Source organism: Chrysoperla carnea, chromosome 5 (genome assembly GCF_905475395.1).
Source record: "Chrysoperla carnea chromosome 5, inChrCarn1.1, whole genome shotgun sequence".
In the NCBI taxonomy this organism is placed as follows: domain Eukaryota; kingdom Metazoa; phylum Arthropoda; class Insecta; order Neuroptera; family Chrysopidae; genus Chrysoperla; species Chrysoperla carnea.
This window is the reverse complement of record NC_058341.1, coordinates 37634186-37658787: the sequence shown is the minus strand read 5'-3', so window position 1 is coordinate 37658787 and position 24602 is coordinate 37634186. Positions and strand designations below refer to the sequence as shown.

Genomic DNA, 24602 nt, shown 5'->3' with positions numbered 1-24602 from the left:
AATTTACTATGAGTGGTCGATGAGGGTTCAAAAACGTTTTTACAAATAGGTTTTGAAAATACAGAATTACAGAGTCCTCAAACAAAATGCACTGACTACACACCTGAAACATATTAAAAAATTTTATGAAAAACCTTCTATTTATTTTGTTTATGGTTGGAAATGTTTAGCAGTCTTCTAAGTCTGTGTTACTGAGACTTGTATGTGTCATTCCGAAAACTACCCAATATCATTGAATCATTATCATTATATCATTTCGAAGACACACAAGAAGTAGAAATTTACTCTATGGTGGAGGTAACGGAAATTAGCTTATGCGATAATAATGGTAGATATTATTTGGTGGGAGCGCCAATAAATTATGTTAGCTTTTTAGTTTTATAAAATATATAAAAAAAGATGTAAAAACGCATCAACAATGTTCGTACGCTTAAAATAATCTTCAGATCAAACAGTTTAATAATTTTGACACCATAGTAGCTTAATCTAAATTAGTCTTATCAGTCTACTATTTAAGCTTTAATAATAGTACAAGATCCGAATTAAGGTCGACCTTCACCCATCTGTTTACCGAATGAAAGTTATTTTTTATGAAATGTAAAATATTTACAAATATCCCTGTTGTGGGTTGCCCTAAAAAATATGGTCCAGACAACTTTTAATAAAAATATCAAAACTTGGAAAGCTTGTAAACTTTATTTTTTGACTGATATTTTGTGGACAATCATATAGCACCGTATTTGCAATAAAATTATCTTTATTTATATATGTGAGGCAATGAATTAACAGATGAACGTAATTACTATTCACAACTTGTATAAATGCGAAAATAGTGAACGAAAAGAGGCAGACAGCATAGCTGCTGTATATTCTTTATGGCTTTTACTTTCGAGTAGATCATTATTCGTTAGATATGCAAGTCTGAAAAATTTCAAAAAGTTTTACTCTTGATATTTTCACTAAAAGTAGTCTTGACCACATTTTCTTAGGCAACCCATTGCAGGGATATTTGTTAACATTTTATATTTCATAAAAAATAACTTTCATTCGGTAAACAGATGGGTGAAGGTCGATCCTAATTGGGATCTTAGACTATAATTTGATATTATAAAATAGATATTTTTTAATTTATCAAATTCTGGGGATGGAAGGAAATATATGTTATATATATATTAAATTTTATAGTTTTAAATGTAATGAATGAAGTTAAAAATTATTAGTTTCGAGCGATTTTTATTTGATCAATTTTTCTTTAAAATTACCCAGCCTTGGTTTTTTCTATTACTTACAAATGAAAATGAATAACTATGATATAACAAACTTAGAAGTGTAACAGGCAAATAGCAAACCATATGCACGTTTCCTCAAAAATTTTCACTGACGAGTGAAAAGTATACGTTTGTAATTTTATATAAATCTAAAACAATTAATCAACAAAAATTAAAGTTTTTAAAATGTAATTTTAAAATAAATTTGAGCAAAAATGTTTTAAAGGATATTTCTCAGTTAACAACACTTAAAAAAAAAGTGTCTGGTTTAACAAAACAAAATTTATATTACTTTGAAATTATTCTTTGAGTGTTTGTATATTAAAATAATATATGTATGTTTATTTTGTTACAGGTCGGTGTGAGCCGGCAGCAGGAATGTTGATCGCATGCGCGGGCTGTGAGAAGCCGATTCTAGATAAATTCTTATTGAATGTTCTAGAAAGGACATGGCACGCAGATTGTGTACGATGTTACGATTGTCATGCACCACTAACAGACAAATGTTTTTCCAGAGAAGCAAAACTATTTTGTAGGAATGACTTCTTCAGGTAAATATAACTTTATGATTCTTGAAATATTTTAATATTCATATATTTTTGTTTAACTTAAAAACAATAATTTTGACAATACGATTTTAATTCTCATATTATCAATGAGCCGCAGTATAAATTTTATAATATTTATACTGCGATTGAAAATACACAATGGTCATATGTATTACGATTGATTCTGAATATATGTCATTTTATGGAATGTGTTTGAATGTATCAATGAAATATTATTGTTTCGAAATATATACAATTCAAATTGTATCTTGTAACGTGACATTGAATTTTCTTTATTTGAATAATATATACGTGCACCTACATACTTGGTAGTGGTGGGAAATTAAATGTTAATAGAAGTTTCGATTATCGGGACTCAATAAAAACCAGATTACTGTTGTTGCAAACTTGATTTTAGTGGATTTATTTCCATTACTAGGATTGTATGAAAAAGTTTATTATAAATACCTACAATAAAGGTTTGGGAAAACAAAATTGACATGCATGTATTTAAGAGGGACTGTACCCATAAAATGCGTATTATTCCTGAGATTGAAATAGGGCGATATTGAATGTGTGGTCGGTTGAAAACTGTTCCGATTAATGGACCTTTCAATTATCGAGACAACTGGATGAAATTTATTTTCCTTTAGATTTAAATTATGTGCTATTATGAACTACAAAAAATTTTAAATATTTTGTATCTTTATTTTGTTTTGTGGTTTCATGATAGTTCTTCAGCATAAGAACCTGCTCCTCGTAGGGTTTATGCGTTTGTATTAGAAGGAAATTAGTGGAAAGGAGAAAACGCAGGATCACTTACAGATGCGCGTACCAGAAATCATCAAATTTGCTTGTGATTAAAATTATTTTAATATACTTTTTTTGAATCCACAATAATTGTGTTACTATATATGACTAAACAGAGCATTTCAATTTCACTGTTCTTGTTATATGTGGACTTCGCCTCGAGTAAAATTCTCTTTAAAAGCTATTACTTTATTTCAAAAATAATATTTGATGTATCATTTTGAGGAGAGCCTTTATAAGGTGAGTAAAGTTAATACAACAGTCAATGATATTTCCCGATTACAAGAACTTTTTTACACTAAAGTAAAGCTTCCAATTAAGAGGAATCAAATAGTATTTCATTTGAATAATAATTATCTTAGTTGAATTTGCAGCATCCTGTTCTAACAACGCAACAATACATTTTTAATTTTTTGAACCTCTGTTAGGTTCACTTAGTCATTTAAGTTGCGTCTTTTAAAGCGTTAATTGCATCTGTATGTTTACCATAATATTTGAACTTAACTTACCGAAAATAGTAGTTCGACAGATTGCAAGTTATCGATGAAACGATTTTAATACTTTGAAAAATGAAAGAATTGTTGGTATATAATGAATGTTCAATACTTTCAATAAGAAGTTTTCCCAACATTAATTGTATGAGGACTATTTTTTTCATCGAAAATATAAAACTGAATTTCTAACAACTGAAAGTCGACCATAAGGTTCCAATTGGCTAAATAACCGCTAATTATAAAATGAACCAATATATGCCTCACCCCAAATTGGTGCAATAATAACAATACCAAAAAATTTACCACATTATCTACAGACTATCAAATAGAATAAATAAATTTGATCGAAAAAAAAAAACAGTAGCATTGCTGAAAGATATATTTCACTTTAAATTATTATAAAAAGGTATAAAAATTATAATAATTTTCTCAATTCTGATACCTCTCTATATTACTACCAACTTAAATACCCACATATAATATTGTATCATATAAGATCCCCTCATATTTAAATTGAAGCGATTAACAAAAACGAATGAAGCTCGAAGGGCATTTCTAATAATCATAACTATTTATTATAATACATTTTATATATATATTATAGGAGAAACGAACGAGAACGAGAAGGGTTTTTTTAATGTACTTTATTTTTTTTGAAGTTATTAGTTGCCACAAATATTATTATTACCATAAATAAATGAAAATATACACTTATCTTTAAAAGTCAGGGGCCAAGTGAGATTTCATTTCTATTTCATTAGTTTTGAATTGTGTATTTTTAAATAAAATATAAAACGTTTCTTATTGTGAAAGTATGGTTCTTTCATATAGTACGTACATTATAACGAAGTTAACTGAGGATCGGTGGCAACTGAGTAAAGGTGGAATTGTGTTTAAAAGATTGACTACTGACTGGAAGGTTGCGGAATCGAATCCAGGTAGCGGCAGTCTGATCAGTTATAATAAATGGGGCGGTTAATTGATCACACTGTGGTCGCTTGGAAAATAACGAAGTAACCGACTTCACCTACATCATAAATTTAATTGTTTATTCGTATGTAGTTTAAATTAAATAAATATTAATAATAATGATGTGGGTGGGTCCTGTTATATATAGAAGTCTTTAAAGCGGAAGTTAAACCCCATTATTATTATAACGAAGTAAAAGATTTAGGTAAAGTGCAAGCTGAAAAGTATATAGCCTAATATATTTAAGCGAACTCAAGTTTTCTTAACAGGGAGCGCCACAGTAATTTTTGTGAAAAAATTACTTACCCAACTTATTTATCACTATTTTCTCTATTTTGTAGTCTCGATGACGTAATGACAATTTTCACTGTAGGTCCGAAATTTCATAAGTGTTAGGTTAGGTTAGGTTATATTGGCTGTCCACGAAGGGCACACTTAGGCCACAGAGCCCATTGTGATACCATATATGTGTTTTACCTCTTTTTCCGCTGATAATTTCATTTATCAGCTCCTCAATTATTTTCAGAGGCTGAGTGCACCTCCTTCATGCATATACCATGCACTACACCAGCCCATCACAACTATTAATTAAATTAATTTTTGTTGTGGCGGAGGGAATCGAGCCGGCTACCAAGGCATACCACGAACGGAATTGGTTACGCTTTAACCAACTGAGCTACTAGGGTTGGCTTGACGTGATACCTTTATATGCCGTGTATGTATTTCACATAACAAATCATTGTGAAATTTATTTTTGGTTGTGCAATTTCTCTTTTGTAATTTTTATATGTATTTTCGATATCCACAACTTTTGATCTCCAGACAAAGAAGTACAAACATTTGAATTAATCTTTTAGACTAAATTTCGAAACTGTCCAAGTTATAATATATCAACAGTATACACTCGAGAAATATACAGACACTTTATGTAATATTGAGGGGTCGTTTATGTCGAATATATAAATGATAATACGAAGACGATAATATGATCATCGTTTTCTAAAAGTTAAAATGCTTAAACGATATTACATGATCGTTTTATTATAAAATTGTTTTGAGACGATGCGACATGACAAAACATTACTTTTTAATATCTCATTAGGGATATTTTAAAAAGTTATTAAGTTCATCAATTTTAAAAATGAAAAATTATTCTTTTCAAGGTGTTTTTAGGAGGTGATTTAATAAATTAAAAAAAATATATACATAATAATAATAATAAAATTGTTATAGGTTATATAGATTTATAGTTTAAGATATGTGTAAATTGAGAAGTGTTATAAGTTTCGTAAGCGACGAAAAAAACATAATATAAATGTGTTAGGAGGCATATTAAATTGTAGATTTGTTCATTTCTAAAGTTTCTGTTATAATTTAACATTTGTATACAAAAATAAATATAGAAATATATACATAGACATATTTCCATTAAAAACAAAATACTATTTTACTACACATTTAATTGGAAAAACTACAAAACATTTCAATTTGTAATACTGTTAAAATAAACCGGCGCCATTTTTGTAAAATCGCTAACCTTTACTTATAGCTAGTTTATAATTTAAAATATTTTTTTTAAGTGTACGGAATGCTAATTTTTTATAATCCACCACCAGAAAATTTTCTAGAACCAAAAAATATTTAATTGCTGCCGTGGTAAGAATATATTTCCTTGTAACAAATTATGTTTTTTATAGTATAAGTTTGTTATTGATTTACTACTCTAGTATGCCTACTTATACTTTAATTGAATATTTAAAATCCGATCCATTCACACATGTAGAAATTGTATACAGTTATTGGGCGTCCTAATAAAATGTGTACTAAATATACTGACTTTATGACATAATAATTATCATGATATAGAAACATTTCCTAATACAACATAGTGGGAATAGATAAAGAAATCAGCATTTATTGATGACTGTTTGTTGGTTATTGTGGTTAAAACACAGATGACAACGATGACCGATAAAATTCAAAACTTCCCTAATCGTTACAATTAATATCTCGGATAACATTCGTTTTCGATGGTTGTTTAATGTCCCCACAGAAAAAAGTCGTTTACTGAACAGTTTTTCCAGAAAATTTTAGCTACTTTTCGGAGACTATTTACTTGAAGAGCCGGTGTACCTGGCATGATTCTTCAATCTGAACAGTTCCCTCAAACTTATTAAAACTGATCTTGCAAATGAGTGATTATGAGTCGTGTAAGTGCATTTCGTTGAAACCTCAGCTTTTTTGGGACTCATTGTATGGCTATATATTATAAACTTTTTAATGTGATTGTTAAAATGAAATTTGAGATATTATCCAATAAATCGGACAAACTAGCTGGTGGAAGTCGTAAAAATATTCCATTAAAAAAAAATCAAACAAACAATATATCAAAATTGGTTCTCCTACTGCTGCGATTGCTTTAAGAAGTTGTAATCGTTAAAAATCATATTAAGATGCTATTTTGAAACATTATATTTTCTGCTGTCACATATAACTTTTTATTCAGTCACTAAAATGCAAAAATTTGTTGATTGGCTTGGAAAGAAGTCAATTTATGGAACTCATAAAATATACTATGAAGAACTCGGATGGGTTATTAGCTGCATAATCCTAATATATTAGGTACTCCATAAAAAACTTGAATCTCAAAACAAAACTGCTGGAACATGTACATAAATAAATTCGGAAACACCTCTAAGACGCCATTAGAGGTCGCTAATTCAATTTCCTGAATAGAATTGTTCTGAGCGACCAAAACTTTAGCTTTGGAAAATTTTTACCATTTAAATAAATTTTTTCAAACGCTTTCACATAATATAGCTCCCACCATGGCTATTTTCTAATTCGTAGCGGATTTTCAAATCCATATATAAAACATAAATATATACTATATTTTCACTAAATACATTGATTATTAAAACAGATTTGAAGAGATGACAAGTTTTTCTCTACATTCAATATATTCTATTAAATTCCATTGCGTCAGCGCAAAACTTTATACAATACAGGCGACATTTAACGTTGTATGCCGTTGTTATGGGAACGCATGGAATCTATATTTATCTGTATATGATACAGAATGAATGAATATTGTTTTTGATATTTTTCAAGTAATGTGTATGCAAGAAAATATGCAGTATAGAGCAATTGTTTATTAAAATAAGTAAAAATTTTGAATCTATTTTGAATCTTCAGAATTATTCACAACAGTGGTATTCCAATTAGTATTCAAAGTAAGTGCAATTTGTGAAAAATAACTGAATGTAAAATGAAAATTATTATATAATACCTGAGGAAACTTGAATAGTAGATAAGGGATGTCTGCTTCAAGCTTTATATGACTTTATTTAAGCTTTGGAATTGCATAAGAGGATCACCATCTTGAACCGTTTTTTTAATGTGTCCTTCTATTTTGGCTTTTCCAATTTTTAATATTGTAATAATCAAAACTTTTTCTCGGTTTTAAATAGCAACCGAATGCAAAAATGCAGCTCAGAAGAAGGTTCTACTGAATAAATTAAATAACGTTTGCCGCCGTCATTTTTGCGCATGTACCGTACTCTTCAAGTTTTCTTTTTCGATTTCAAAAAGATCTCTTTAATAATAAACTCTTTTAAATCAATGTATGTGCTTTATGGTTTATTCTATAAATCAATATATTATCTGAATGCGGTCATTATGAGAGACCTTATACGTCTTATACATTAAAAAAAATTTCGTAAAATTTTCTTAAATTATTTCATAATGTAAGTATTTAACATACTATCAACATAAATAATCACAATGGTGTTTAAACAGTGACCCATAACTCGATGAAAAACATAAAATTTTGCAAGGTCAAACTGTAAAGTATGATTAAACAAGCTACTGCATATTTATACCTATTTTAATGCATGATTAATTAACAAATACATCAAATAAAATTTTTTTTAAATTTTTTTACTTCTATTTTATTGCAGACGATATGGAACAAAGTGTGGAGGCTGTGGCCACGGAATCTCCCCAAGTGACTTGGTGCGGAAAGCTCGTAATCAGGTGTTTCACTTGAACTGTTTCACGTGTTTAGTATGTCGAAAACAATTATCTACCGGTGAGGAATTATATGTCCTAGATGATAATAAGTTTATATGTAAAGATGACTACCTTGCGGGTAATAAAGTGACGTCTGGTGGAATCCCTTCACAAGGTAAGTAAACTTATTCTAAATATAATAAAATTACTTATTTCTGTAAATAAAAAACCACCTTGTCCGTGGGAACTGCGTAGCCTAAGTGAATTTTCTGAAATAATAGTATATATACTACTTACACAACGATTTTTTAAGTAGTTTATAATGGAACCAAATTTTTAAAAAGTTATTCGAGGTACGAGTAAAAAATGTTATAATTCTATGCTTTCAATTTTGGTCTGCAAACAGGATGCGATTAAAATTCAAATCAAATAATAGGTACAAAAACAGTTTTGTTTCAAAAAATTTTTAGTTTTGTGTTTAATATTCTCATTCCAACCAAATATCGGGGCCAAAATAGCTTACTAACGAACCTGGCTTTCAAATACTAAAACTGTTTAAGAAATACAATTCCATTCAACTCAAATTCAATTTGTGGACATGATGGACTTTTATATCTCATGGTATATCCGCGATGTATAACTTCAATAGCTACATTTATTTTCAGAAAATTCGCTTAAATTATAACTTCAAGGTGACTGATTTTTGTAAAACATCATGGTATGTTGTAATCAGGTTAATTTAAAATGTAATTAGCATTTGTTTTATGCGGTTTTTGATTCGATGTTTAATATTCTTTGAAATTATTGACGTATCACAAGCCAAAATTGGTTCGGTTTCATTTTCTAAATACCTTGAGTTGACCAATTTTCATTTATTTTTTAATTTCATAAATCGGATCGGTACTTTTATAATGACATTTAACCCAATTACTCATTTAGTACGAAGGTTTCTTCTAAAAATAACTTAATCATATTTTGGAGAAAATTAAAAACGATTTTACAAATTTTTTTATGAAGGTTATATAGTGAATAAATTCCTCTAAAAGTATTTTAGATTTTCTGTCATTTTTCCTTACAAAAAATTGAAATCATGATTAAAATGTTCTATTAAAATAAATTTTTAAAAATTTTGTCCTTTTTAAATACGATAGGGAAATTGATGAGCCTTAATATTCATAGTTGTCCAGCTTTATAATACAGTTCCTTGCAATTCACAACAAGAGGGTAATAACTTTTAAATTTAGGCGTGCGTAAAATATATTTCTTTAAAATTCGTGAGCCGAATTATTATACCAGTGCTTAAAATTTTCTCACAAAATGGCAAAAATTAAGATGTGGGTAAACAGATGAGAAAATTAACTTTATCTTTTCATTTCATTCGCCACATTTCTGGTAATATTACTTCGTTTCACAGGGCTTGATTGACCAGTACAATACTGTAAGCTTTTTCTTTCTCTCTCACTTTCAATTAGTTTTAAAAATCCGCAAATATCACTTCATTCGTATTTTTTGGCAATTTTGTTAGAATGGGTTTGTTGCAAGGTTGAAAGCACATTATGAAAGTTTCCTTATTAATTTTACTAAAGTTTAACTATTAGCTCGAAAACCTAATACACTCACATGCAAATTTTGGTTGGACTTTGGTTTGCAACTAAATGTTTTGCCTGATAAAAAAGAAATAAATGAAATAATTTTTAGACAAAAAAAACCACAAAAACTGATTGGTTGCAAATTAGTTTTCAAATTATTGCGAATTTAGTTTAATAAAAGTAAAACATCTGAGCAAATTTAGAATTTGAAAAAGTCTAAGCAAATAGACGAAAGGTTGCATGCCAGTTGATTCTTTAAATTATTTGTATTTATTGAAATTTTCCTCAGGCTTTTTTGTGAAGTAATCTCGCAAAAGAACCTCAGACACCAAGTTTTCCTTTCCTTGATATAACCCTTTTCGTATTTCTATCTGTGTGTACATATTTTGATTTGGATAATACTTTCTTGTGTTACACATCGCTTCAATGTACGTATACCTTCGTATAAAATGAACGTAAAGTATTAAAAGATATGTAGAGTAGTGTGCGAGACAACAACGTTACGAAGCGCACACGACGATAAGTTCAAAAGATACCAAGAAGCTATATTTGTGTGGTTGTGAATTGTGATTGGTTGAACAGATGGGGATGTCACAATAAATATACAGAGATAAGGGCGTGGATGATTATATATATTTATACATATATTCATGTGTATAAATGTATGTATATCATATCTCTGTTTCAAGATATAAAATCTTCCTTTTGTTGTGAATAAAATTCTATCTTATATATCTTATTAAGTTATATGTATATCGTTCAATAGATGTAAATCATTGATAAAACCTTGTGTAAGGTACAGATTTTACAAAATGGAATAAATCTCGATGAAAATTTAATTGAAACTAAATTTATTCTTTTTAAGAGTTTGTGCCAAGATACTCATTAAACACATCTACGCATGCCAAAATAAGTTGCAAAAAAAGTGCTCTTAGTCTAGGTAACGTTATATTGGGTGTCCGCGAGAGATACGCTTAGCCCATAGAGCCCATTTTGATACCATATATTTTATCACTTTTTCTGCTGATTACTTAATTTATCAGTTCCTCAATTATTTTACACTACAATAGCCCATGATACAAAGCTACTAGGGATACCATGTTCTTAAAAAGCAAATATTTTCTTAGTTTAAGAAAATTTTGAATACGTATTTTCTCAAATAAAGTATTGAGATCATTAGCACAATAAATATTTACTTGTTAAAAGAACATTAACAGCCAAGTTTAACGTGTTTACTCTAATCCAGTTTTTTTTTTATGTATTTGCCAGCTAAGAATTTTGATTCGAATGTTAGACTTAAATTCTAGTGAATTTAGTATTAATAAAATCTTCGCAGCTCTTCCACCAATAATTGATAACCAGAGAATTTTCAATTATGGGTGATAGAAATTTTCAAATTAAATTTAATAACTTGTTATTGAGATATACCAAATAAAAATGTCCGATTTAACCTAGAATTTTGTGGCAAACTTTATGATATTTCATAAGGCAAAATCCAAATGTTACTTGCAATTCCATCGAAGGATAAGCGTTTTAGTTAACCTCGACCAACACTCCAGTTTCGATAACCGTTATTGTGTTAACTTTATCTCTTCATTGATCTCTAAGGGGAATTTATCATTTTGAAGGCATAAATTGCGAATATTTTCGCTTATGTTTTTTTCGGATAAAACACCAGAATAATCCTTTCTCTTTGCTTAAAGCACCGTATATCGAATTTGTAATATAATATTTATGATAAGGTGTTTGTTTTGTTTTTTGCAACAAAAATGTTTTCTAAATTTAATAAAAGTTGTTTCCTTTAAATGTACTATACTTCTTGATAAAATAAGCCGCTATGCTTGTTTGTATTGTGAGGCCGCCGAAAAATGTATAGAATTTAGGTCAAACTTTTTTTAAACAATAAAAAATAATTTTTTTTTGATAAAAAATGTCAACAAATTTAATGAAAAATAATCTAAAAACATCTACGCAATAAAAATACAAAACAATTTTATCAAAAATAACAAATGCAAGAATAATTTTGATAATTTTATACTTTACCGGTGAATTCAGAAAAAAATATTTCTATAGTGGATAATTGAAAATATTCCGTTAAGTGTTTTTGGAAAATACGCATAAATTTAAGAGTTTGGTAGTTAAATATAAATCATTTCAAAAGCGATATCATAACCAACGTTATTGTAGCCATTGTCATTTTATTTAAAAAAAATTAAAGCCCGGCTGCGTTAAATATAATCTGAAAAGAAAGAAACAAGTCCAGTAGTTTTCATACTGACTTTAGCACTTTAACAGTCGGAGTCTATTATTGAGAGATCTCTGAAAGTCGTGTAATAATATCCTAATAAATATTCCAAACTTTTGTTTCCAATACACAAAAATGTTAAAATATTTTTTAAAATTTAGTTTTGCAGGAAGTATATTAAACTGTAAAATTTTAAACTTGTGTGAAAATTGAATAAAAAATCAAAATATGTAATATTATTTTTACATACAATACCTTAAATATTATTAAAATGAGTCACATATCGATCAATTGAAATATGATTACTTATTTTGGAATTTGTATATACAATTTTTGTTCTTAATATTTAGTGTAAATTATTTACCTGTTTGTTCCAAAAACACTTTTTGAGAAACGTATAGAAAGCTTAGCTATTAAGCTTTTATTTTTAATTCATCTTAAATCATCCTAGAATATTAACTATAATATACAATGTCATATATTTTTATGTAATAACTTTTTAATGTGTATTTATGTACTCTTTTTTATGAGCCACTCTGTCTAGACTATTTAATAAATATTGATATGCTTCTTTTTGGAAAATACTTTTATCGTCGTAGCAGTTTTAAAGCATATTTCTATGTGTCTTGAGAAAATTTGTTTGTTTAGTATAAAATTGCAATCAAAATATCCTTTTAAACTTCGATGTGACAAAACCATTTTGAACATTCGTGAATTCTCTTTCGGTATGAAGTACATTACTCCAAAACTATTCGAATAATAAATTTGAAAATTTAACTTAGTTAAAATTAAAAAAAACTTTCCACACAGAAAATGTTTGAATGATTTTCATAAAAAAAATCTGTAATCGTACTACATGAACTCCGTACGACATCAGCAGCAAAAAATGGGCCATAATACAACATTAAATCACCGAATATTCTTTGAAATTATTTGCGAAAGGTTACAGAGGCATTTTCGAAGGACTATTTCCAAAAATTTTTAATTTTGTCACCAAGATTATTTAGATCATTTTAATAAATTAAAGTACAGCTAGAGACTGAACTCGCGTAAATTAGAACAGAAGCAACAGCTTTCTTTGTATAGTATTTTATCATTAAAGCTCATATTTTATAATTGAAGCTTTAAGAAAATAAAATTATTTATTTATTTTATTTGACTTTGTAATTTAAATCTTGATTTGTTTTACAATTCCCAAGAAAGAAGTAGACAGAAGGACTTTATTATTTACAACTAAATTTATTTACATAAATACGATTTTCATATTTTTTTAACGAAGAAAACATCAAAGACAATTCGTCATCTGTGTGTTATCACCAGCACCGCAAGCATTTTACAAAACGTCTTTAGATTTATGAATTTCTCATATTTTCTTTCATTTATTTTACGCTTTTATGATTCTTATAGCTTCTGTAGATTAATGTTCTACTACCAGAAGTCACATGGAAATTGGACGTTAATATACATAAATAAACTTTGAGGACAAGCCATGTAGAATATAGCCTTCACTAGATCATAATCTTTATAAATTAATGTATTCATTAATCTATCTAAATAAATTTAACTTTTTGCGACGTAGAAAGTTCGTCTTGTTTTCAGCTATTAACGGAAATATCCAATTTTTGTATTCCTTAATCCATTCTGACTACTTTTAACGTGGAAAATAATTATTGTGTGGCTAGCTCTGGAATTATCCATTGAAAGGAGATTTCATTTAGAATCCAATTAGATTTTGTTTATAAGATGTTAAAATAAATAGTATATAAATTCCTCGCAAAGTAAATTGATGATGTGTGCAAATATTTTACAGATTAAAGTTGCGTTTTGACCCAGGTTTTGAAATATTAGACAAATTGGTCTTACGAACCTATTGGTAATGATTTTCTAGTCCCTGTAAGAACAGTCTTTCATTTGGATATGGAAGTTTTAATTCTTGCTCAAAGAAGGCTGGCGATGCCATCTTGTAGATTCTTTTAGGTTATTTTGCATTTTTAATACACAATTGATATTTAATACACACCATCTACAATATTTCATATCATTATAATCTATTTATAACAGCCATAATTATGACTACACAATAGTTATGGCTGTGTCAAATACTGACGCTTGCCTTCTTGGGCGTACAGACATGCATTGTTGACAACGTTAATTGTTTTTGATAATATCGAAAAATATAATGCAATTACATTGTAGTACTGGTGCTAGAGCAAAATTATCATTTCCTAAGTTTTCGAGCAAGTTTTCTTTAAATGATTTTTTTCCAAAAACAGGACCTATATTACGGATGATATTGTCATTTTAAGTCCACAATTTCAAAACCGCTCAAAGCGGCTCACAGGGGAATATATCAAATTTCTGGACAAAAGTCACAAAATTCAACTTTTTTGTTTTGCATTGAAGTTGTTTTTTGGTGTAGTTACATAATCACAATCTACCTGCTCTTAAAGATGCGTGGTATTATTGTCGTCGCTCTCGATTTACCGTGTCATTCAATTTACGATTAGTATGTTTGTTAATGCAATTAAGTAAGGATTTTTTTTATATTCAAGACGAAGGTTTGTGAATTAATAATTATTATTTCATGTTAATGTTCCTGTAAATATAACTAAATATTTGTAGTTGTTACTTGCCGTAAGAAAAGGAATTTTTTTTCATTACTCAATTTATAATACTCAAAGCTTTTTGTCAATATCTCAGATTTTGTCGGGCAAAAATTTTTCTAGCAAACTTTAAATTTTCTTTAATATGTTTATGAAAAAAATATAAATAGTCTTTCGAGTCAATTCTGAGCATAAAAATCCGTTCATTATATTTTGTCCAGGAATTTGATAAGAATACTCCACTGTGCGGCTAGTTAATTACCAAATATATGCCTTCTAGCCCCTTCTCTATTTAGTTTTCTATTTCGCATCGAATTTTCGAATACAACTATGCTGTTAGGTGAGGAGACCCGTTTTATTATATTTGCATGGATTCCTGATACGTCTACAAAACTTCAAATCTGCTCTTTTTGAGCCGCGTCACATATTGCTAGGAAACTACCAAAATGAAAGAAAAAAGATCTAGGTGACGTATCACCTAGGGTTAATATCCAAGTTAAAAACATGAAAGACCTAGTACCACATCAGAAAACAGTAGCCAGAAAGCAAACAGCACACACATTTGATTGTATACATATCGATTTATACAAATAGATGAAATAAAAATTGTTAATGGTGGCGCCATTAAGGTAGGCATTTATAATTGGCATGCGCCCTAATAACTAAACTATATGCATATTGTGTATTGTAAATTTTAAAACATTTATATTATTATTAAAATATAAAACTGCTTTATTTATTTATATATTTATTATTTGTTATATCAAATATCAACAACAACAACAATAATAAAAACAACAAACAAGCAAACACCAACAATATTGCATACATACATCATATACACAATTTTACCATTTTAATTTAATGGTAAAAATGTCGTTAAAACTATTTGTATTTATAATATTTTCTTTAAGCATGAATATATGTCAAGTCACAGGGTAGCGTGGAGTATTATTAACATTCGGACATCATCAAGAATATTATTAATATTCGGTATCACGAACAAATATACCGATCGACACTGTTGTATCCCAAAATACCCGCAGCCAATAATATTTCATGAAAATATTGCATTAACGAAAGACATACTTAACAAAGAAAAACTATTGACGAAGTTATGAATTAATTCGGACAGCAAATCGACGAAATGTTTATATAATTTCCATTTTTTGCTTGATTTTGTTCGGTTGTATTCAAGGAAACATAGTATCCTTATATACTATAAATGCGAAAGTAGGTTGTTTGTAATTTTTTTAAGCTTTCACGCAATAACGATAATAATAATAAAGGTTGAAGGAGACACAGTTTATGAACATCAGGTTATCAGGCATACTTTTATCATAAAAAAATTAAAAACTGATTATTTAACACTATTTTATGTAAAACAATCGAAGAAAGTTTCGATCACACGATTGGGGCAGAATATACTTGGACCACTATTTTAACAGGTGTCGGGAAATAGAAATTGGTGATCATCCCTCGAATTCCAATTATCTCCACTAAACTACCGTTTCAATTAAAACGAGTTCAATTTCCAATCAAGCTTAGTTTATTATTTACTATTAACAAATCGCAAGGGCAACATTGCGTGTAGCAGAGGTGCAAAAGCCACACTTTTCTAATGATCAATTGTATGCAGCTTGTTCGCGTGTGTCCAATTCCAAAAATTTCCTCACATTTGCACCAGACGAAATAGCATGTAATATAGTATACAGTAAAATAATAATATCCTGGAAAAATGAAGCCACAGGTAAAAGCTAATTATACCATAAATTCTTAACAAGGTGAACGAATTAATATTTTCTTTCACTTTAAGATTTCTACGTCTAACCCTATTTTACGTAAAAACGTACCCAGTAACCAACCACGACATTTTTCTTGGTTTCTTTGTAAATATAATTCCTGTCTGCAATTGTTTGTGAAAAATATTATTTTTTAAAAGTAATAGGAATTTTCTTATAATTCATAAGCAATATAGTTCCAAAAAAAGCCTCCAGTAATAAAATAAAGTATAACCAGCCAAACGGAAGTAACAGTCAAATTGTGTAATTGTAAAAAACGCTATTACAGATCTTTTGGTCATATTTATTCTCAATAAAAATGTCTTAAGATATTATTAATCGAATCAGATTCTTGGTCATATTTTGTATTGCATAATTGTTTGCATTTGTGTAGTTTGAACTTAGCTTTCAATTTTCTTTTCTTTTTGTACAAAGACTCTCTAAATTCGGTTTATATTACATGCATTAAATTTGCAAAAAAATAGAGAAACGATAATTAAAAAGAATTGAAAAAAATACACTCGAACCAGGACTCGAACCCGGACTTCTTGGATTCATGTCAAGCGCCCTACCAATTAGGCTATTCGAGTTCTAGACACGAATGCAATTTTTTCAACTCAATGAATTTTTTACTTTATTTATCCACTTTTATTTATTATTATTACTTATTATTGTTGTTCACATCCAATTATGCACACAATATTTACATCATGGTCTGTTCGACTAATTTTGATATATAATATGTTACATTCAATCGTAAACTAATTATTGACAAATACTTGTCTAGTAATCTTAATTAAAGAGAATTGAAAAAAATGATATTCTAATGATATTCTTTATAATAATTGATAAATAATATTATTCCAAAGTTACATAAAACACAATGTATATAAAATCTTAAAAAGTTTTCATATCATACACCACAATCATTGACGGATACATTCACATGAATATATAAAAAAATTAAAAAAACATTTTTTTTTCACATATACTAAACCGATACATATACTTAAAATAAAATCGGTACATGTATAATATTATTTAGGTTGCTCGTTAAGCTGGAAAAACATTATACCATCAGATCATATACATATATATCTCCATTGTTCATAACTGTTTGTCCATATAACGATATGTTTATCTTTACCAAACCCTGTAAATGTTATTTTAAGGGGTGATTTTGTTTTTTAAAAAAACCCCTGACTCTTCGTCATCCAAGCAGCTTTCACGAAATATTATTGTTGTATATACACAATTTTTATTGTTATTTTAGTCTTTTTTGTTCTTGCTGTTGTTAATTTCTTGATAACAAATTATTCTATTCGCCCTAAAAATTGAATTTGAAAGCAAATTTTTCCTATTTGTCGGCTTACAATTACACACTCGTAATTTCCCATTCCCATCCATTGGACAATCGAATGAAAAATTTCCGAGGTATCACTCCTAGAATAGTTTTTCGCGCAGCATTTTTTGCAATATCGTGGAAACTATTCTTCCCACCATCTTAAAGTTTTATGGAAATCGGAAACAAAAAATTTTTTTTTTTAGAATTTTCTAAGCGATTTTCTTTTGGATAAATCGATTGTTTCCCATTTCAATAGAACTTTGTTAAGGTTTGAGCCCAAAAAATTCAAAAATTCATCTCCTTAGACGATTTGACGAATATTTTCGTAATATTGCTTTAAATCATGTGCGAAGTTCGATTCTAGCAGCAATTTAAAGCGATATTTTTGAAACTATGCGCGTTACATGCATTTTTGGGGGTTTGTGGCTTCTACTAACTTTAGATAGTAGAAAAAGCGAAGTGAAAATTGCAAATATTCCTTTTTAATGTTATATATTCCGATGTTAAATTATTTCAAAGGACTGGTTTAGTAAACATGACACGGCTGACAAAACCGAAATTAAGTCACTTCCAATACATGAGCGGTAAATTAAGGCATATTCACATCTGTGTGTGTCAGACCTAAAGGTCATACTCACAACGGCATGTTTTTGTTGTTGTTATTTTGTTATCTACAGATACCACCGTACACCACATCTGAAACGAATGACGACGACGCATGTTACGTTAACTGCATTTTGTGTTATCGCATATATATTGACTACGAACGTCGCACGACCCTCCACTTCATTGAATAATGTTTTTAAAGGATTCTTTTATTAATCGCATTCGTACACATAGCTAGATTCTATTCGTAATAATATTGAGGGAATAAATTGCATTTAGATTATTTGAAACTGATAGTGGTGTACAGTCAACTGTTGTAAATTATTTACAATTATGGTTATTTTTTGCCACCCTACATTTACGTTCGAATAAATGGTACGGTATTCTGTGTAGTTTTTTCTTCGCTTATTTTTTAAATGCACTTTTTTAAATTATTGTTATATTTTTGGAAATAGAATGAAAGTTCTCCGAAACAAGAAAGTAACACAAACAGACAAGGTGACCGCGAATATTTTTTTTTAAATTACTACATTATCCACGTTAGTAATGATAATCATCATCATCGGGTTAGTGATCCAAATCTAGTCTCAGACATTAAAAAAAGTTCAAAATCATCAATAGCGATCTGGAAATTTTATTTTCATTTACATTCATTTCAGGAGATATGCAAGGATTGAATAATACTGGGGATATCAATGAAACTTTATAAAATATTTTTTAATTAACAAACTATCCAAAAATCTCCAAAAATTCGTAGGTCATCTGGCTTTTTATTATTCCTTTATCGTTCAAAGTTGGCTGAAAAAATAATGAATCATACAGGTTATCCTTTTCAATTGGATATTTCTATATCAAAAAATCTAGAGAGTGTGATAAAAACTATCTGAAATATTTAGATAATCATGTAGTTTATAAGAATACTATAAAAATGTAAGGTTGTCGATGATATAAAAACAAAATTTTAATTTAGGTATGAGTTCATCGAAGATGCATCATTTTATGAACAGAGACGACGTAAGTTAGATTATTGATGATTGGAGAGTGATATGTATATTATCAAATTTATAAACATCACTTGCACACAATATATTATATATTTTTGAAGTTGCGTATGAAGCTAAAAATAACACATTGCTTGACTACAAAGGATGTATTTGGTTTATATGTATGTACCGTGCAATAAACAAAATTGATAAATTCATGTACGATAATATTATGCTATTAATTAATAATAATTAATCCAAGTACGGTTTTATACTTTATGCTATTTGTTGTCAATTCAACACAATATTTTCGTCCAACTAATTCTTCCTTGGGGCTGCAACAATAAAATCACTTTTTTAAATATTATTTATTCCTTTTGATTTAAATAAAAGTACATACTTAAATTATAACCCTATAAACTATTGAAATGTTTTCAAATAATATAATAATAATATTTTAAACAATAAATTTTATTTAAAAAAAAAAAATAACCTTTGTAGTTATTTTAAAAATGTTCATGTTATTATTGGCCGTAGGTAATATTATGACATTTTGGACAACATATTCCAACATGATTTATGTGTTTCTGATCGAAGCCAAACACAACATACTTCAAGTAACAAATAATATGTATATAAAAAAATTTAATGTATACAACACGTATATAATATATTTACGTTCGTAACGTAAGACATTTGTTACACCACGTTAAATCAAAACGTTATACAGTATGTATGTTTAAAGATACGTAAAAATTAGTAAACGCCGCATAACTGTTCATTTTTGTCTATAACATGCGGTCAAGTCAGAATTGAAATCTCTATGTGGTTACAAAAATTGATTGAAAACCGTTTTTCTAATCGTTTCTTTTTTTACGCCACGTTATTAAAGAAAGATATCCACTCATAAATAGCCACACACATAACTGATATTCCCATAATACAAACTATAAAATTTGTACCTTTTTTGAATCCTCGTGGGTAAACTGTGATGTTTACGAAAAAAAGTTTGAAACAAAATTTGTTTATTTATTTATAAAGAACATGTTTCATTTAAACTTTTGTTCCATCCCTAACGGTTTACAAAATTGGTTCTACGGGTCCAAGACCCAATTAACCTATGTTGCTCATTTCTGAACTCACATTTTACGTCCTGAGCTGTAAAAATTACAGTTGGACATCTCTTTTCAGTCTTGAGTTATCGTGAAAACGGTTGAACAAACGGACAGCCGGACAACCAAAACTGGACTAATTAAGTGATTATACAAAACAAAATTTTGTACCAAACTTTTGTTGGTAGCATTAATATTTTTGAGCGTTACAAACTTGAGACTAAACTTACTATACCTTGATATATTTCATATATACATGGTATAAAAAGTGAAAAAGGCAATAAAACAAGTTAAAAAATGTAGTCAAGGTTAAGGCTTACTATACAGAATGGTCTTAGAAATTTTTCTTAACACTAAATTTGGTGCATTTAGAAAATCACGCTAAACCGAGGTCACATGTAATAACCTCAGATAATATAAAGAACCTTACCTTTGTTTAATAAACTCTACAATCTTACCCTTTCTATCCGTCCAATATTTCCAATTATTTCTGTCCAATTATTTTCTTATATGAAAAGCAAGTAGATAAACTTTGAGGACACAAATTTGTCAATTTAAACGACTAGAAACAATGAAATAATAAACAAATACGCAATATCTCCTAAAAATATCTTCATATAGCTCCTAGAAATATCATCATACTATAATCGATGAAATACATCTTGTCACAGTGAGAATTCAATCGCGCTAATTTTCCAAAGTATAAAACTTTGTACCTTCCATTAAAGGCAATAAAAACTTATTGAGTTATGATTCAAATGCTTTTAATTATTTCAATTTTATCAACTTTTGAACCATCAGCATCTTAATTTTCCCTAAACATCCTATGTTTAATTTAAACATATCCATGTATGCGCATTTCATAAAATGTATGGTATATATTTGTACTCTGGTCTGTTCTGATCACTTACCTTTCATTGTAAATCATAATATACTTCTTTGGGTGAATATTGTTGCTATATTCAATGAAACTATGGTTGGTATTCGATATAGCATTCCAATAAATAGCATAGAATTGTGCTTACATTTTATTGAAACGAACATTTATATCCATACTTCAATACTCACATTATTTATTATGAAAAATTCTATGGGAATTTTAAACACTTCCGTACAATTCTTCATTTAGTTACAGGATGTAACAAATAGTAGTAATTGTATGTCCAGCAGGAAGGAACATCCAAATTTTATAAATTTTTCAAATTCTTCTGTTTTCAAGCATTTTAATTATGCATTTCAAAAATAATTTTATAATTGACGCGACACAAAATTTGTTAATTTAAATAGCTGTCACGATTATATTGATAGCTTGAAAGTAAATATTTCAATTTTCGTAAAAATAATTAAAGTTTGTTATTCGGAAGCGAATAATATTTAATAAATAACTAACTATAACGCGTTTGCCGCGTGTTCCAAAACACTAATGTGACCAGTGATTTGCGAAGTGTCATTTTCATTTCTTCTCCAATCAAAAAATCAACCCATGCTTAGATATATTATCGTAGTCTCATCCCTATTGCAGTTTCATATTGACCCACCAAATTGTACTAAATGTTGACTTCCTAGATAGACTTGCAAGTACACAGAAGATTAGAAAAATATATACAATAAAATGTAAAAGTACTGACATTTTTATAAAACTATCTGATTTATCCTTCACTGTTAATTAAATTAACATGTTGTCTATTCCACCCCATAAAAATTAATTACAAAACATTAAAAACTTTTATCATGTAAGTATAATTTTTAAAATGAAAAAGAACAGATTTATTTTTAGTAATTACTGATTTAATGACACAAATTTGTATATAATTAATTAATGAATCATTTAATCATATAATTTTTAATTAATTAATTAATGTTTTCAACTCAGTAATTAAATAAATATTAGTGTTAATATTAGCTGTTTACTTATTAATAAAATCAAATTCAAAGCTAACTTGACCTGAAACATTTTTTATAAAATTACACGCAAAAATTAGCTTAGTCTAATAAGCTGAAAGTTTTAAATAGATAGAAATTTGACAACATTTTGAACTACTTCAATCTTAACTGCTTATTCGAAAACTGTTTAATGGAGAAATGGAAGTGCTTGTTACAAAACCATAATCGATAAATCGTTTTTTTCGAAATAAACGTGATTGGAAATTATCGGAGTAGGCTGTGTACGTTTTGTGAATCTGTTCTAAAAATCGCATTCAAATAAAAGCCCTGGATCAATTTTTTTGGATAAATACCAGTCTAGCATTAGTAGAGAATTAATTTTTGTCAAAGTATAAATCTAGAATTTGCGTAAAATAAAATATTCGTTTTTTTAAGGCTATTAAAACAATTGGAATAATTTTTCCTCCTTAACATCACTTTATTCAGCCGATAATTTAACAAAAAAATATTATTTTATTATACCAAAAGGCATTAATTTCTCCTTATACTTGTCAGTCATTTCATTTTAAGTAAATATGAAAAAGTGTGTTTCTAAATCAGACATACAGATAAGTGCCCATATATACCACTCTTCATATTTAAATATCCAACAAAATATATATATTCAAACATTTTAAAACTGACAAAGTTTTCATAACTCATTCTACTTCGAAATTTATACATGAAAGTGAATGATATGTCGCCGTTAGGTTACTGAACTATTCATATTTGGTTTATGTCATTCAAATTAAAAACTTTTTACTCACATCTAAAATTGTTTTTTTTTTTGTTTTTTATTATACTGAAAAAGTTTGTAATACTTTGCAAAACTTTTTCTTTTATAATTAAACGGTTGCATACGATCTCAACCTCACTGAATGTACAATAAAAACAAAAGAAATTTATTTACCAACTAAAAATTGTTTTGATTTTATGGTGGAAGCGCAAGGAAAATAATACAATGTATATAAACTTTTCAATATAAAAATAATAGACGGTGAATTTTGTTAATCAATTTTTGTTAAAGAACGTATTTCCTTCATCAGTACGTGCTCTTATATTATCTAGTGTGAAAAATTGTTTTATCTAATCTCTGTGTAAAGGATCTTAATGTTACAAAATATATAGTTTCTTTTTTTTTTAAAGTTATATGGGGCAATTTTAGACAGGTCGCTAACCAAAAAATGGATTAGGAACCGACTCCTATAGTTTTCGTTAACTTCGAAATATATCTATTTTAAATAATTCTGAAAATTACGACTTATCCCGTTTATATTACCTGGTATGTATATTATTATGCCATGTATATATTAAATATATCAAAGTGTACTAGATTTAATCCCAAGTTTGTAACGCTTAAAAATATTGATGCTACAAAATGTTGGTATAGGTGTTCACAAAACCTAATTAGTCCATTTCCAGTTATCTGTCTGTCTGTAGACACGATAACTCAAAAAACGAAAGGATATATCATGTTGAAATTTTTTCGTAAATATCAGTGTGTACCTGTGAGGGCGCAAATTCGGTTAGAAACATTATAAAGTGTGTATCAAGATATGGGTACTGTATATATTTTAAATTTTAGAGAAAGTCAGAAGAAGGACACTCTTATAACTTTGTGTGTAAGAGTGGCTACCTTTCTTTACTTACATGACGTAAAAAACAAACGATTGCGTAATCAACACTGGTGGTTATACATGGTATTTCAACAATAAACTCAGTCAATTGTTTATTATCAATTTTTTTAGTTTCATTTTAAAATTGAAAAAATAACAAATATATAAAAATGATACACATACTTTTACGGTAATTATTGACAGTATCTAACTAAATATAAAGGGAAAAAAATTTACTTTTTAAGAAAAAACAAATATATTTAATATAAAGCCATGTTTACACTTAATAAAAATTATTACCATTTATATTAATATTTATGATAAATACGTGTTTTGTATTTATAATAAAATATATATGTAATGTATAAAATTAAAAAAAAAAAAAAACAAATATAACGGTCATTAGTTGAACAAAAGATTCTAATTTTCTGTTATAAATTTTCAGATTAAAAAAAATATATATGTACATTATAAATTTATTTTATTATAACAATAACTGTTAGTTTTATTTTGTAAGTCTTAAAATGATGAAATAATATTTGTTTGCCATTACAAAGGCTTACTCTAATGCATCATGCATAGAATATATCTATCATTATTGTTTAAAAATAATATATAACGTGCGTTAAAAAGTCTCAGAGTTGGTTTACAAAAAAAATAGTTTTGCACAGTTTTTTCGGAGTTGAATGCAGGATTGAT

The 24602-nt window shown here is 28.1% G+C and overlaps 1 protein-coding gene across 2 annotated transcripts in view; it reads left to right on the top strand.

The window, feature by feature from the left end:
- The window catches only part of LOC123300069 (LIM/homeobox protein Lhx5), a 95880-nt gene that overhangs the window by 12325 nt on the left and 58953 nt on the right, over positions 1 to 24602 (top strand). For both annotated transcript variants that reach the window (XM_044882542.1, XM_044882541.1), the window contains exons 2-3: positions 1624 to 1819; positions 8049 to 8275. In XM_044882542.1, coding sequence (XP_044738477.1) covers positions 1647 to 1819; positions 8049 to 8275 — 400 coding nt within the window. In that variant the 5' untranslated portion in view covers positions 1624 to 1646. The remainder of the gene's footprint in view (positions 1 to 1623; positions 1820 to 8048; positions 8276 to 24602) is intronic.